The following is a 17178-nucleotide window of genomic DNA, read 5'->3' on the forward strand; positions in this document are numbered from 1 at the left end:
TGTATATTAGCATTTTCCTACATTATTTTTATCAGAAAAGATTGTTTAATGGAGCTGAAAAAGCTTTTGTCATTTAAGTGCTGTTGTGCAGTGCCACACCTTCTCACAGAATAGTGATGCTGTTTAATCAGCATTTTTTTAATGTGCCACACCTGGCAGGTGGATGGATTATCTTGGAAAAGTGTTCACTAACACAGATTTTAACGAATTTGCTACCAAAATTTGATGGAAAGAAATCTATCTTTCTTTCTCTTTTTTTGCACTTCATTAAATATTTTTAGCACTTTAATTTTGTTGGCTCTTCATACATGCTATTGTACCTACTTTTTACAGTTTCTATCATAAAGTATGGAAACGTTTTGTGAATGGTAAGTCTATTTCTCTTTTTTAAATAAACTATAAACAGGAATGTAAGAGAATGTAATTAGAAGGGGGAGGGGGGTAAATTAAAGCTATGTGCCTGCAGCAGAGCTTGTACTTCATGCAACCCCTGCGTAAGTTAGCGCCTCACTTGGGCCACTCCAGTAAAAAAAAAAAAAAACTTGTGGACTCGCCACTGCACCTTGGACAATCAGAAAACATCCGCTAGAAAAAAGACACATTGTGGGAACCAGCCTGTAAGATGGGAGCTCTAACTGGTAAACTGCAGTGGTCGTTAATGTAGTGAAAATTCCCACCTGTGAGCGTCCAGAGTAAAGCAGGTTTAACTATCAGCTGCATGCTTCACCTGTAAACTGACGCCAGAGAGGACTTCAGCCCTGAGACACGCCCTTTACTCTCTTCAGATGTGGACACTCGAGACTGCAGTGAGACACAAACCTGTAAATCTGTGCGGAAATATCGGCCTGTGGATCTATTTCAACGAGTTATGGATATATGCACGTGACAGCGACTCACAGGTGAGTTATCACATTTTTATGTCACTTTAAACGTTTTGCGGCCTTTTTTGTGTCCTACAATCTGTTCAGACAACACAGCCTTTTGTTTTACCTAAGGTTTAACGTGTTCTCCTTAATTTGACTTTTAAAACAATTGCTCGGGCTGTTAAAATAAGCCTCCAGCAATTTCTGTTATTATTTAACATCCGGAAACAACGACGTAATTTACTTCTGTGTTAACTAACCTGATTTGTTTTGTAACTCAACCAGATTCATGATAGTTTAATCATATTATCATACCTGAGGCTATATTAAACACCTTCAGCATTAAACCCACAGAGAACAGGAAAACATAACGACACGTGTAAATCCTAAAAAAGGATGTGTATTTTTAGGTGAGGTGTATTTTTTTTCATATAGTTATATTATTCACTGTTTCAGTGTTGTTTTTAGTGGGTTTTTTTTTAAAATTTTGTCACATAGTACAATAGGGACAAACAATACAAAATGTATGAACAAAATCAACAGTGTATGTATGAAATAGTGACTGAAAATGCTCTGACAGAGCTTATATATGTCTGTCCCACATTCATATCAGTTTAAGCTTCCCTTTCTAGAACAAAAAGAAATCACTCAGACTTGTAACCCTCAAAATTGAGATTAACTTTCAGCAAAGACAGCTTCTTTTTATCTTTTTTCTTTGTCTTTTCATATGATCAGAGTGACAAAAAAGAGAAAAAATAACAAGATTCTGAAACATTTCATACAAAATAATAGTAATACTGTATGTGTCTCTGTATGTGTTTTATATTTGTTTACCATTATATATATTTATATATATATATATATATATATACACTAAAGACTTTTAAGTTGTTATCACAGCCATTCCACAAGTTAACCCCTCTGACAGATACACATCTGCTCTTTATGTTTGTCCTGACTGTTGTTTTTTTTAACACACCAAAGTTCATACTCACTATCTCTGATTTCGAACTGCTTTTGAATACAGGTGGCATATTAGTTTTTACTTTGTACAATATTTGTGCAGTTTTTTAATTCAACTATAGTACAACATTTTAAACCATATAAGTTAATAAATTGCTCTGAAATCTGCATACGTGATAGTTTTGTAAATGATTCCTCATACCTCCCCACAGTGAGGAATGAAAATATGAGAGCACAATACAGAATATAGTGACTTCTGGGCCAAGGTGTCTTTGGTTTCATATAATGTTGCCATGGTGATTCACTGAATCATTACATGTGCAAATGTTTGTGCTTTATTAGCCGTTTCATTGTAAAATTCCCAATAACTTCAGCACCACTCAGAGGTGTGGGGGACAGCAGTGAAAACAGTGTTAAAAAAAGAAATGCAGTTTCTTGCCCTTTGGTTCTGTCAAAATGCTGCCATACAGTGATGTAAATTGTCATTTACAATATTTTAAATGTTATTCTGCATATCAGCTCACTGTGGTTTAGATTAGATTAAATTTGCATGCTAAAAAGGTTTGGTGTCTAAGATATCTTTTTATTTTAAGGTCCAGTGAATTTAGGAGGATATATTTGCAGAAATTGAACATAGAATAATGAGTATGTTCCTTAGTGTGTAATCACCTGAAAACACGAAATGTTGTGTTCTCGTTACCTAAGAATGAGCCATATTTACAAAGGGAGCGGGCTGTCATCTACAGAGATCGGCAAGTTTCACTCTACAGAAGCCCAGAACAGACAAATAAAACACTGGCTGCCGATGGGGCCGCTCATGATTTTGTGTTGACCATCTTAGTTTGCAGCCCCTCTGCGAAAGGGAGTGTCCAAAAACACACAGGTTAGTAACACATGACACAGCTTTATTCAGTTTTTACTATCACTCGGTCTGTTTGGTTTGGAGAGAAACAGACCTCTGCGGATAATTCAGCTCCCCTAAAAAGAGTGTTTTTTTCATGGCCTTGCAAAGTTTAATCAATATGTGTCTTTCCGTGACTTTTATATTTGATGATATCACAAATTGTAGTTTTAGCACTCTATTTTGGGGATTAAGGAGTGAGTTTGCTCATGTTTAGATGAACTGTCTTGGACTATAGGACACAGCTATAGGAATAGCATGTATGAATTTAAAAATGGGTATAGTTCCCCTTTAAAGGCGGTATGAAGTCTAAAGATGTGCTATCTGTATTTACAGTAAAACAGCATATTTAATAAATAAAATGTGAATTAATGATTTAAAATGATTTAGAATTGTAACTTTGAATACTGACGACAGGCTTTTCTCATAGCTGTTTGTGTTATCTTGAGGAAATGACCTTCACATAATGTTTTATTTTGATTATTTATTATTATTTATATATATTTTTGATTTTTTGATTTTTGAATCATTTACTGTTTGACAGCATTATTGACAAAAAAAAAAAAACATTTTATTTTGATATACAATAATGTTTAGAGGTCAGTGGTGGACAATGAGTTTACTCTTTCAACCTTAGGAATATTATTTGTTACTATGATAATCCAGTAAATAGCACTCTTGAATATGGAATTAATTTTGCTATTCTAAATGTTGTTGTTTTTTTTAATTTCACAATTATAAAATGTCTCACTTCCTTTCCTCCTAGAATTGACGTCTCTTCTCAAATCACTGTGTACTGAAAACAGTGTCAAGCTTTTGAAAAATTATTTTATTATTATTATTTTCCTCTGCTTGTTTGTTACTACTTCATTGAAAAAACATCAAACTGTGTTAAAAAATTATTACATAATGTATTTCCTTTTTGATAGAGAGGCCTCAAAATTAAGAGCGTCCCACTTTGATGCTGTTAATGTTTTACAAGTTGAAATTTGAGCCAAAAATAAATGAGAGCCAAAAAAAAAAAAATCTAAATTTTGCCTGTTTGAGAATTTGTTTTATTTGGTCAAACATCTTGAATGGCTATTTCAAGAAGTTTCACTTTTGTGTTGTTAAATTAAAAAAAACAACAACAACAAAAAAACATCTTTTAGGGGACAAAAAAGGATCATTTTGGAATTGAATTAATGCCAAAACTCAGGTATTGAAACGGGTGGGGTTTAGACCCAAATGCAGTACACCGGCACTCAGAAACAGTTGGTAATAAGACCCCTCCCACGACGACGAGAGCGGAGCAGGCGGCGTACCGTGTAAGCAGGAGCTCCATCGATGATGCGAGGAGGCGGAGGCGGCTGGGAGGCAGGCTGCAGGGAACTCTCCCTGAACGGCTTGATCCTGGAGACGCGGAAAGTGGGATGAATCCGCATAGTGCGGGGCAGCTTGAGCCGAACCGCCACCGGGTTAACAACCTTCTCGATGGGGAACGGGCCAACAAACTTGGGAGCCAATTTCCGGGAGTCCACCCTCAGAGGAAGATCTCTGGTCGAGAGCCACACCTTCTGTCCCACCTGGTAGGGGGGGGCTTAGGGAGCGGCCACAGTTTGCTGCTGTGGCATAACGACCCGCAGCCCGCAGAAGTGCAGATCTGGCTTGTGCCCAGGTTTGGCGGCAGCGGCGGATGAAGGCCTCCACCGAAGGGTAAGCAGTCTCTTTCTCCTGGGTGGAGAACAGGGGAGCTTGGAAGCCGTAAGCGCACTGGAACGGGGAAAGTCCAGTGGCGGAGCTGATGAGGGTATTGTGTGGGTATTCCACCCACAGCAGCTGCGAGGCCCAGGAGGCAGGGTGGTTGGAGGCCATGCAGCGAAGCGCCGTTTCCATCTCCTGGTTCATCCTCTCCGACTGACCGTTGGACTGCGGATGATAACCAGAGGACAGGCTGGTGGAAGCTCCCAGGAGACGACAGAACTCTCTCCAAAATGCAGAGGTAAACTGGGGACCTCGATCGGAGACCACGTCGGAAGGGAGGCCATGGAGCCAGAACACGTGCTCCAGAAGCAGCCCAGTGGCCTCCTTGGCAGAAGGGAGCTTGGGCAGGGGCACGAAATTTGCCATTTTACTGAAGCAGTCCACCACTGTCAGGATGGTGGTGTTACCTCCTGACGGTGGCAGACCAGTGACAAAGTCCAAAGAGATGTGGGACCAGGGACGATGAGGCACAGGTAGAGGTTGTAGGAGGCCGGCAGGGGCTCGTCGTGGGGCTTTGTTTTGATTACAGACGGGGCAGGTGTTAAACAAAGTCTCTGGTGTCCTGTCCAGGGTGGCCCACCAGAACTGCCGTTGCAGGACCTCCTTGGTCCGTGCAATACCTGGATGGCAGGTGAGTCGGGAGTCGTGGGCCCACTGCAGAACCTCAGACCTCAACCCCTGAGGGACGAATAGGCGGTCCTGGGGACAAGAGCTGGGCCCATGCTGGTCCTCCAATGCCGTTTTAACTCGTTCTTCAATCTCCCAGGTGAGGGGCGGCCAGGAGACAGGAAGCAGGGAGAATGCTGTCTGGGCTGGAGGAGTCTTCCTCCTCAACCAGAAACTGTCGGGACAGGGCGTCGGGTTTGACATTACGGGAACCAGGTCAATACGAGAGGGTGAAGGCGAATCTGGCGAAGAACAAATCTTCTGCCTGATCTTGGATGAGGTGCAGGGCAGTGAGAGGTGCAGTTGGCGAACCCCAGAAAACGTTGCAACTGCTTGCGAGAGTCAGGAACTGGCCAGGAGGTTACAGCAGAAACCTTAGCAGGGTCCATCTCCATGCGGTTGTGGCCGATGATGTACCCCAGGAAGGAGACAGAAGGGGCGTGGAACTTGCACTTCTCTGCCTTGACGAACAGGGAGTTCTCTAAGAGGCGTTGTAGAACCGTCTGGACATGATGTATGTGTTCTTGCTTGGAGCGGGAGAAGATCAGGATGTCGTCGAGATAGACGAACACATACTTATTGAGCATGTCTCTGAGAACGTCATTTATGAGGGCTTGGAAGACAGCTGGAGCATTGGTGAGCCGAAAGGCATCACCAGGTACTCATAGTGTCCCGTGGGGGTGTTAAAGGCCGTCTTCCACTCATCCCCCTCTCGGATTCGAACCAGATGGTAGGCGTTGCGGAGGTCCAGCTTGGTGAAGATGACGGACCCCTGGAGTAGCTCAAAAGCTGAGGCGATGAGGGGGAGAGGATAGCGATTCTTGACCGTGATTTCGTTCAGGCCCCTGTAATCGATGCAGGGCCTCAAAGTACACCGGCACTCAGAAACAGTTTTTAATAACATAATAATAAGGAGAGCAGGTCGGGAACAGGCAGAGTCGGCTTCGGGAGATCTGGCAGAAGAACGCTGGAAAGTCTCGCATGACGCAGTAGAACAATCTGGCAGTGAGTGAGAGTGCTGGAGAGGCTTATATGCAGGGCTGGTTGATCATGAGCTGCAGCTGCCAGGTGAGTGAGCAGAGCTGGCTGAAGAGGTGGGCGTGGCTTGCAGGTAGAGTGGAGTAGAGGGATGGTGAGTGGAAGTACTGGCAGAGTGACAGGAGGGGGATGAGAGGCATGGGCCGTGACATATAAACTCTAATATGTAAACACTTCAAAGGACAGTTCAGCCGTACTTTTGTGGGCGGATTCAAACCAACGAGCTCGTACACAGAATCACTTTGATACTGATAAATATGAAACACCTCCTGCTCTTCTCTCAGAGTTGCTGTTTTATCCATGAACCCTCAGCCGAGAGTTGACGGTCTGCAGCGCTTGGACACTAGCGTTTTTCAACAATGGGGTATCTATCACCTTTTTTTTCCTTTTAAGTACTTAATTGCTTCAGCCATTGTGCCACACAGCTTTGCATTTTCTGAATTAAGAGTTTTCTGTCTAATCTGACTGTCTTTGGCTTTTTTTTCCTGCAGAAACATTCAGAGGACGAAGATTGCTCTGAAAATGTCTGCTTTGCATTCCTGTCATGCTCTGTGTTTTATACTTAATCTCTCCATCTGTGAAGTGAGTCTCTTTTTAAATTTAAGAAATACTAGATAAATTAGTAAGCAATGCAAATATTACAACATTAAAATTGTACTGTAATTTATGTTTTTGATATCAGACTGCTGATAGGCCTCCTGCCGATGGACAGATGCTCTTTGGAAAGTGCCAAGATGCTGTCTCTGGACTACAGCGTGGACGCCACCCTTGACCTTTGGTAAGACCATTAAGACCTCAAAGGGTTTTCATACTTAACGAGTAGAAAAGTGATTTTATTCTTAATTAATAGCATTAGCATTATTCCCTGTTTGTTTCTGTTTGTTCACACAAATTTTACTGGTCATTTCTGTAATTAAAAATACAAAAAGTTTAAAAGAAGATCTCTGTAAACGGTATATAAAGTAGTGTTGGTTATAATAATTAAAATAATAATAATGCATTTTATTTATAGGCGCCTTTCTTGACACTCAAGGTCACCTTACATCATCAACATAAAAGCAGACACAATATTAAAAAGAAAAAAATAAAAATATAGAAATACAATATAAAATTAGACAATGCAATTGTGATCAGAGGGAGTAAAGCCAGTTTAAACAGATGGGTTTTGAGTTTGGATTTGAAATGTGGTAGTGAGTCTGAGTTACGTAGAGGTCAGGTGGGAGTAGAGTTCCAGAGCTGGGGAGCAGAGCGGCTGAATGCTCTGCTCCCCATGGTAACAAGACGGGCGGGGGGGATGATGGGATGGATGGAGGAAGAAGATCTGAGGGTGCGGGTGGGTGTAGCAATGTGGAGGAGGTCAGAGAGATATGGTGGGGCAAGGTTTGTGGACAGCTTTGAAGGTAAGGAGGAGTATTTTGTAGTTGATGCGGTATGTGATGGGGAGCCAATGTAGCTGTTGTAGAGTAGGTGTGATGTGATGGATTGAAGGGGTGCGTGTAATGTTTACGAGTTTTGGACCAGTTGTAGTTTATGGAGGGTTTTATGTGGAAGGCCAAAGAGAAGAGAGTTGCAATAATCTAAACGGGAGGTGACCAGAGTAGAACAAGAACAGCAGCTGAGTGAGGAGTAAGAGAAGCACGAAGCCGGTTGATGTTACAAAGATGGAAGTAGGCAGACGAGTGATATTATTGACATGGGAGGCGAAGGAGAGGGAGCTGTCGAGGATGACACCCAGACTCTTAACCTGAGGGGAGGGAGAGATGGAGAAGTTATCGACAGGTATAGAGAAATTATGGAGTTTGTTTAACATAGATTTTGTGCCTATTAAAAGAAGTTCTGTTTTATTGCAATTTAATTTAAGGAAGTTAGAGGTAAACCAGGATTTTATTTCAAGGAGGCAATTGGTGAGGGGCGAAGGTGGGAGTGTGGAGTTAGGTTTGGCTGAAAGGTAGAGCTGGGTGTCATCCGCGTAGCAGTGAAAGTGAATATGATGTTTGTGGAAAATGTACCCGAGGGGAGAAGGTAAATAATGAACAGCAGGGGCCCCAGGACAGAGCCCTGGGGAACACCTGAGGTAACGGGGACTGGATGGGAGGTGAATGATTTTAACTGAATGAACTGAGTGCGGCCTGAAAGGTATGAACGAAACCAGTTAAGAGGTGTGTTTGTGATGCCAAGAGAGGAGTCTGTCCAGAAGGATGGTGTGGGAAACTGTGTCGAAGGCCGCAGTCAGATCAAGCAGAAGGAGAATGGATAGTGAACCAGAGTCAGCAGCAAGGAGGAGGTCATTAGTGACTTTAAGGAGTGCTGTTTCAGTACTATGGAAGGGACGGAAACCAGATTGAAATTGTTCATATAAATTATTGCAGGATAGATGGGTGTGAAGTTGAGCAGCAACTGTTTTTTCAAGAATTTTGGAAATGAATGGAAGATTTGAGATTGGGCGGAAATTATTGAGGTTATTGGGATCCAGACCAAGTTTCTTGAGTATTGGGGTTACAGCAGCTGTTTTGAGGGCAGAGGGAACAACACCAGTGGTAAGGGAAGAGTGTATGAAGTCTGTGATGAGAGGGGACAGAGAGGGGAGGGTGGCTTTTACAAGGACAGTGGGAAGAGGGTCTAATTGGCAGGTTGACGATTTGGATTTCTTAATGAATTTGGAAACTTCATTGACTGAAGGTAGGGTGAATACTGAAAGTGAATGGGTGGGGGCAAATGAAATTAATATAAATTATATTATATAAATATAATCTCCCAAATAAATAAAAGTGCTGTGTTACTTTTTAAAATAAATCTATGCTGTGCTGTAAAAGTTAAAAAGGTTTCAGTATATTTGAACTCCTTTACAGGCTGATCATTATCAAAACAGGCAGAAAATAATGGCAGTAGTGAGTCACGATAACCAGTTCCTTTGAGTTATTCATTAACAAAAACGGCATTGCTTTCCATTAAGCTCAGCAGTATAGCAGAAAAATGTACGGTAGACTGGTTAAATGTGTCCCCTGTCTACATGAGACAAAGTAACATCAGAACTGTCTCACACGACTAACGTTGACGTTTGATGGTCGAGAATATTTAGTATTAAGACCACAAATGATTTTACTCAGGAGTAAATTTTACATGGAGAAAAAAGCAGTAAACTAATCAGTGAAACAGTTTTTCTTTGCAAGAATAACTTTAAGAAAATAAGTCACACTGGTGCATGTTGCAGAAGTCTTTCAAAAATAAAACAATGTCAAAGTTACTTTAAATTCAGTAGTGAAACGTATTGTAATGGTTATTAATGTTTTGTTTTTTTTAGGTCTTTGTGTTCCAGGTTAGTTGTACCTTTCCTATAGTAAAATAATAGAAAATACTTTTGTCTTTTCTTTTTCTTTTTTTTGTTGTTAGTTAGAGACATTTCTCAACACTGAATTCATAACACCAGCAGTCAGATTGAAAATTTTATTGTTGGAAGAAAAAAGGTGTCAATGTTCTGGTACACAAGTTGATTTGAGAGTGTGCTGTGCATTTTGGACGTGAGACGCTGATATGTATGTCGGCGAAGAAATGTTGTGAAAAAGTGAATTCAGTTGAGAGAAATGTGTAAACTATTTCTTCTGGTAAAAACCATTGCTTTTTTAAATCCATGTATTTATTTTATCATTATATTATTGCAAAAAATTCACCTGTGACCACTGTATTAAAGCTTCCTGTGTAGATATAAACACATCATTCTAAGGTAATGAAAACACAATAATTCTTATTTTCAGTTGATTATGCACTAAAGAAAAATACACTTTTTATATCACATTTCTGCCAACATATAAACATTTATCCGACACACTGGATCTTTAAGTGAGATCTACAGAGTCCTTAAAATGTGCTGAAACATCCTAAACTTTCAGTCGTCTTGTGTTTCAGGTCCAGACCTGACGTGCAAACATGCACCTCCTGGAACGCTCCCATCATCTGGGAAGGGATGTTTGACCCTGAACTTTATGACCAGATGCACAAGACGAGAGGATCCTCTGTGGCTCTCACAGTGTTTGCTGTGGGCAGGTTTGTTCTCACTGTTTGGATAAACTGTCGTCACACCAGGATTTCATTTACTGTAGGGGTCAACAGATTATCGGCCTATATTTTGCATTTTGCCGTTTATCCGTATTGGCATTTTATTTTAAAGATGGACGATAACATTAATCAATCAAAAAGTGCAAAGAAAGTGTCAGTATGGAAGGAACTTTTATTTTGTAAAACCTCAGGGAGCTATTTTTAGTCATTCGTTTTTTATCTTAATTTTCACTAGATTTTCTGAAAAAAAAAAGTTGCAGTAAACTTGCTTTATATGATGTTAAAAGTTTCCGTTTTAATCAAACATTTGCTAAAGACATTAAAACAAAGTTTTGTGTTGGGGTTTGTTTCATTCCAAATTCTAAATACTGACAGAAAGATTTTCATTTTTATTTTGATTGCACATTGGTTCCAAATATTGGTTACCGGTTTCATTAACTACTAATTATCTGCATTGGTATCAGCCCTGAAAAACAAAAATGTCGACCCTAAATTTACTGTACTGATATTCAACTGTGGTTGCTATTAAAATATAACAAAAATAAGCATTTTTGTCTCCATATTCACCACAGGTACCTGGATGCGTACCTGAAGACCTTCTTGAACTCATCAGAGCATCACTTCATGCTGGGTTTGCCCGTGACGTATTATGTTTTTACGGACATGACAGAGAAGGTGCCTGAAATCAAGCTCGCTCCTCAGCGAAACATGAAGGTGATCAAGGTGGAGAGGAGCTCCAGGTGGCAGGACATCTCTATGATGCGAATGAAGACCATATCAGATATCATAGAGTCAGACATTCACCACCACTTCACGCACGTCTTCTGCTTTGACGTGGATCAGGTGTTTACTGGGAGGTTTGGCTCGGAGGCTCTGGGAGACTCTGTGGCTCTGCTCCACGCCCACTACTACCACCTCCCAGAGGGGTTGTTTACCTACGACCGCAACCCGAAGTCCACGGCATTCATGCAAACTGGGGATTTCTACTATCATGCTGCCATCTTCGGAGGCTCGTGGAGGAGCGTGAAAGCACTGACTGAGGCGTGCTATCAGAGCATCATGGAGGACAAACAGAACAATGTGGAGGCTCTGTGGCACGACGAGAGCCACCTCAACAAGTACATGTGGCTGCACAAACCGAGCAGGGTGCTCTCCCCAGAGTACTGCTGGGACACCAGTATCGGCTACAGGAGTGACATACGAGTCACCAGAGTACTGTGGGCACCGAAACATTATGACACACTTCGCACACCTTAGTGTGTTTTTTGATCAGTGTGTAAAATCCCCTCCTGTATTTCAAAGGGATAGTTTGGATTATTTGGGGTCCTTATCCAAAGTCAGTGTGTCACATACAGTAGATGTCAGTCTGCACGTCCCCAGTTTGGAGAAGCAGGCTGGAGTCCGACAGATATGCTGAGCAATGTGCTGCTGTGCACAGGGGTCAGCAACAAAACATTTTTTAGCCTTCCTGAAAAAAGTCTCACTTAAAACCAAGGTTCCCACACATTTTTATGGTCAAAATTTCAACCTTTTCCAAGACTTTTCAAGGACCCATTATAAAAAAAAAAATCTTGCTCCACTTAAAGGACATTTTACTAAATATATCAGAGTCAAATTTGTAATTTTAGCCTGCTGGCATACATGATGAAAGAGGGAACACAGGAAAGAAGGGAAAAAATGTACTTGACGGTAAACAAAACTAAGTCACTCATTGACGTATTCGGCCAATGTGATGTTGCCAGCTTAAAAAAATACATTTCTGCTATGGGGAAATTTGGAGGGGGGTTAAGATTACTGTAACAATTTTATTACACAAAACAAAATTTCCAAAGCTTTTGATAACTTTTTTTCTTTTTCCATGACTTTTCTAGGCCTGGAAAATGTGATTGTAAAATTCCGTGATTTTTCCATAATCTCCATGACCGCGGGAACCTTGTAAAACATTCAGCATCACTTCAAGTGTACACCATACTGAGAATATTTTCACAGATTTACCTTTCTGTCAGACAGCCCGTTCTGATGAGGAAGTCATCAGCGGCTTCAGTTCCCCGTGAACGCTCTCGTCAAAACCACCAGACTCCATTTACAGCAGCAGTCATTTTAGCTCGCTGAACGCAGGAGCCGCTGGTCTACAGCTGCCTTGATTATTTAGTTAGTTTGTGTTATTGTGTGACTTTTGTGAATTCAAATTAACACTTTTAAACACCAAAATCACACAATAACACAAACAAAATAACTGTTCGAGTCTGGCCTCAAAGAGAGCAATATAATGGGCTTCATTTCTTGGTGGAAATCACTGTCTGACATCAAGGTAAAGCAGAGAAAAAACTCTCAGTTTAGCATAAAATCAGATTTTTATAGTTTTATGATTGCTTGGCTTCCATGTCGGACTCCAGCCTGGTCCTACAAAACAAGGGTGTGCTGACTGACATCTACTGTTTGTCCTGTACCTATGTCCTATAGATGAGTGCCCCATACAAACTCCAGTTAAAAAAATGGGAACTATCCCTTTAACAAATGGCATGAAAACTATAGGACAGACATTACGCCCTGAGGTCCTCACTGCCTCTTTGTGCTCTCTGGGTGGATTGGCCTGTTTGAGTGACGACATCTTTCACTGACTCACTGCCCTTTCAGAGAACTTTGTTTTCAAGGACTCAGGTAAATATATGCAAATGTCGCCTTGCTGCATTTGTCTGTGTGTTAGAATGAGCTGCTTGCATGGTTTTAGTGCTCTTTAGCCTTGAAAAGCAATGATAGTTAGTTTAGATCTGAAGATATATGCATATTTTTTTAAGTAAACATTATACAGTGTATTTTTTAGCATATAGCTTGCCAGTCTGTTTATTTGTGTTGTAAGAATATCACAGTTTTTGCTGCAGTTCGGCACTGATGTATTACTTTTCAAATGTGCAATCGTCGCACTGGTTGATACAAAATTACATGAATGTGTGTGTGTGTGTGTGTGTGTGTCAGTCAGTTTGTCAAATTTCTCTGTTTCTTAATTCATGGAAAACCTGGGAAAGTCATGGAATTTCTGTCATTTTTCCAGCCCTAGCAAATTCATGGAATTAGTAAAATCCTTAAAATTTTTGTAGTCATAGAATTTCATTGGGTGTAATGAAATTAGTTGTAACAGAAATTCTCTGTGGATAACATTTAGTAAGAGCGAATTTGATTTTCTTTAGCTGATGATCTAATGTATCTCTAATTTGTGCCGATGTGTGACATTTTGTTTACCATCACGTATGTTTCTTCATTTTCTCCCTCAGGGAAAAAAATTAAATTTTGTCCATTAAAATGTGTAGGACGCTGCTCCTTTTTTGATAGATACTATTTATTGATCCCATATTTGCATTTTTAATATTTAATTCTGGATGAATTGGTGACAGATTATAATTCCATCTCTTTCTGCTATTTAGGATTTTTTTTTTTTTTGCTTTTTGTTATCTTTATTATGTTATTTGATATCTACAGTGTTTATGTCAAATTCAGCTTTTGTGTCTTAAAGAATTTAGGGTGTGTATATAATATCCAGAATGTGAGGGAGTTATCAAGACGTTTTCTTTCAGCAATCCAAACAGAAGGATTTAAAGTATTAAATTGGGGGTTTTTGACACGACAAAGTATCAGACAATAGAGTACCTGTAGGTCAGTGAAGTGGTGGTTAATTCCGAAATTAATCTTACATTTTTTATTTAGGTTTTTGGATTATTCAAACATCATGTAAAGTTAAAAAAAAACAAAACAACAAAAACACTTCAATAAAAACAATACAACCACCTTAAACAACAATAACAAAAACAGGTACAGTGTTAAATAAATAAAAGTCTTCCTCCCCTAAAAAGTTATAGGTACCTATTTCCATTTTTTATAAACATTTTAAAAAAGACCCCAAACCTGATAAAATTCCTCTTTCTCATTAAACCAGTTGACAAGCTGTCACATTTTATTATTTTTATGTGAACTCTGTGCAGCCTGAGTAGAGGATATTTGAATTGAATTTAAAATTGATTACATTAATTGAGGGTGAAAGCTGAATTTTTGTTCACTTTGCATTTCACGCTGGTTTTGTTCATTCAGGTGTCATTTTTTTTATCAGTATGGAATTCTGTTCAAAACAGCACTTATCATGTTTCACTCAGGAGAGCTTTAAATTAACTGATGAGGTTGATGATGACTGACCTCTCTACATTTATGGTGTTGGAGTAAGATGCACAAGTTTTAATGTATTTTATCACTGCAACCTTGCAAATTAATATGTGTGCAGGCCATCACAGAGTTCTCTGATAAGCACTTTTGAAGCAGGTGATGTGTGAGTGCAGACTGGGGCACATTTACTGCTGCATGAGCTGCTTTTCTGCAGGGGCATTACCTTTGTTTGTTTTCAGTAATTAACAATGTAATTTTTTGACAGATGTGGTAATAAAATAAACATTTCTAATGAAAGGAGAAATATAATATCCCAAAATACTTGTCTTCTTTCTTTCTTTTACTTTTAAGAAAAAATGCATCTAATATTTATTATATTTTATAATCTAAAAGTACTGTATGTTCCTAGGTTGTTCTCAACCATCGACGCTGGTATTTGACGAACTAAGTATGAGACTCAACTATCTTTCTCCAGAGTTATATGCAGTTATATTTCATTGTACAGTAAGCTTTCAATATCTACATATTAGTCTCATGTAGTGTGCAAAAGCTGCCACTACATGAGACAAGTTGCTCTGGCTGCACTACAGAGACTCTGGTAAAACAACGCTAATCAATATGATTTAGTTTCATTTGTAAGCCTGCTGCTGTTTATTTGAATATCTGGTAATACACTCTTTAACCTGAGCAAATTTTCTTGATTTTTTTTCCAAAACATGGGAAGATGGCAAAGATCAACAAAAGAAGACATTAACCACCAAATTAGCAAGAAATTAGTAAAAAGCAAAAGTAAAAAACTTAGAATATCAATGATCAAAAAGGGAAAAGTAATTGCAAAAAAGTAAAATAAATCTGTGACTTTTTTTTTAAATTTACTAATTTCTTGAAATTTGTGGAATATTTCTTACAGAGTTGTGCACTGCCTTTTTCTCCATGTTTCTGAAAGAAACTCACACCAACCCACATCAGTTTGCTCAGGGTTCAAGGTTGAAATTGTGAAACACATGTAAAAGCAGCACAAGAAAATTGATGTCTCTCCAGGTTTTAAAGGGTTAAGTCACATAGATTCTCTAAAATGTCCAAGTTTAGGAGAAGTAGAATGTGGCAGTGGCAAAGACTCCCAAAGCTTTACCATTTAGCATCCTTAGTTTCCAAATGCTTACTGAGTGCTGCGAAAAGAAAAGTTGATGTACCACAGTGTCAAACATGCTCCTCTTTTTTGGAACATGTTGCAGACATCAAAGTCAGAATGAGTGTAGGCTATATATATTTATTTAAAAAATAATCATGAAGTTTGTCAGTTTGAACATGAAATATCTTGTCTTTGAAATGAATTTAACTGAATAAAGGTCAAAAAAGATTTCCAAGTTATTGCATTAATATTGTGTATGAATAATAGTTTGAAATTGAGTTAAAGTGTGAGATGTAGTAACTGTTTATTCAGATTCTCAGTATAAACAAACCAAGACGTCAAGTGGTCAAAAAACATAAGCTGCAGCAATTAGTCAATGAATCGATTTGTAGCAGCCAGCAAAAAAGCTGGGTGCTGCTGCAGGATGAGAGAGGGTGGGTGTGTCAGAGGACATGAGAAGGTGATAATTGTTGCCACCTGGGTGAGAAAAACTCAACTCACAGAGGCAGCAGAACAGAGAGGAGTGAGAGATCATGTGATGTTTTAATCAGTTTCTGGACATTTTTGTTTTGCAAGGTGAACAATAATGTTTATAAAAGTAAAACAAGCAGAGTTGAGCCAGAAGAAACTGAATTTGGTGACTTTCTGCACAAATTTTCTGGACTTTCTGGACAATATTGGAGGTGCGTTGATCCCTGGAGCAGGTGGGAGGCCTTGAATCTTCTTCAGCTACTCCTCGGACCTACTAGGATGCAACTGAGGACTTCACTGCCATGCTTCGGCCTTTAAGATAAGTCCTCTACTCCTCTCTCTCTCTCTCTCTCACACACACACACACACACACACACACACACACACACACTGAGGTGAATTACACTGAGCTGTGATGGTTTCTAAGGTTTCTAAATGTGAGTTTTAGTTCTCTTAAATTGATGACTGGTTTGTGTGTGTGTGAGACCTGGTATTACAGTGTGAGCTATTACATTTGATTTGATTATTTGGGGGGTTCAGCATATCAACATTTAATTAATAACCATATAGTGCAATTTTTCTTCTGTGCAATATTTTAACACTTGCAGGGCAATAACATTTATAGGCCATATTTCTATATTTTTGCAGTAAATGTTTCAGTTATCAAAGCTGTACATACAGTATCTGTATAAGTTAAAGGAGTATATAGTGTATATGGATTTATAGTTTTTTTTTTAATCTGATTTGTATTTTGTTATATGCTGTCCTTGTTTGCACTCAAATCACTCATGCATTTTTCTGTTTCTGACTCATGAACTTTGCTGTAAGGTGAATTTCCCTGGTGTGGGATTAATTTAGTCTTGTCTTGTCTCATGAAAAATAAATTGCTGGTGAGACAGTCAGTAGCTCATCTGATAGAGCAGGTGCCCTATGTGCCAAAGCTGTGTCCTTGCCGCAGGTTTGATTCCAACCTGTGGCCCTTTGCTGCATGTCACCTCCTCTCTCTTTCTCCTGGAAAATCAACTGATGATTTTTTTTTTTTTTTCTCTCTTGTACATTTTGTAGCAAGAATAGCTATCCAAGCTATGTCTACAATTGGTTAACATTTAACTGTTTTTCTTTTAAATTGACGGAGTAGGATTTTGATTATTCACCTGTCTGGCATCCAACTTTATATCAGAATAATCACCAACTAT

General features: G+C 39.4%; 1 protein-coding gene across 1 annotated transcript; it reads left to right on the plus strand.

Annotated features, from left to right (window-relative positions):
* The first annotated feature begins 567 nt into the window (after positions 1 to 567).
* On the plus strand, positions 568 to 11627 carry LOC121959687 (alpha-1,3-galactosyltransferase 2-like). The gene is made up of 6 exons (XM_042509144.1): positions 568 to 899; positions 6459 to 6538; positions 6666 to 6756; positions 6857 to 6952; positions 10078 to 10215; positions 10800 to 11627. The coding sequence occupies exons 3-6, from the start codon at positions 6719 to 6721 to the stop codon at positions 11482 to 11484; spliced, it is 957 nt and encodes a 318-aa protein (XP_042365078.1). The 5' UTR covers positions 568 to 899; positions 6459 to 6538; positions 6666 to 6718; the 3' UTR covers positions 11485 to 11627.
* The last annotated feature ends 5551 nt before the right edge of the window (positions 11628 to 17178 follow it).

The sequence above is a fragment of the Plectropomus leopardus genome, chromosome 2 (genome assembly GCF_008729295.1).
Source record: "Plectropomus leopardus isolate mb chromosome 2, YSFRI_Pleo_2.0, whole genome shotgun sequence".
Classification (NCBI taxonomy): Eukaryota; Metazoa; Chordata; class Actinopteri; order Perciformes; family Serranidae; genus Plectropomus; species Plectropomus leopardus.

Bases quoted from the DNA above. Each gene is read 5' to 3' on its own strand.
- LOC121959687 (XM_042509144.1), top strand. From the start codon at position 6,719: ATGCTCTGTGTTTTATACTTAATCTCTCCATCTGTGAA. The intron at 6,757-6,856 runs GTGAGTCTCTTT...TTTTGATATCAG, and splicing joins TTAATCTCTCCATCTGTGAA to ACTGCTGATAGGCCTCCTGC. The intron at 6,953-10,077 runs GTAAGACCATTA...CTTGTGTTTCAG, and splicing joins GACGCCACCCTTGACCTTTG to GTCCAGACCTGACGTGCAAA.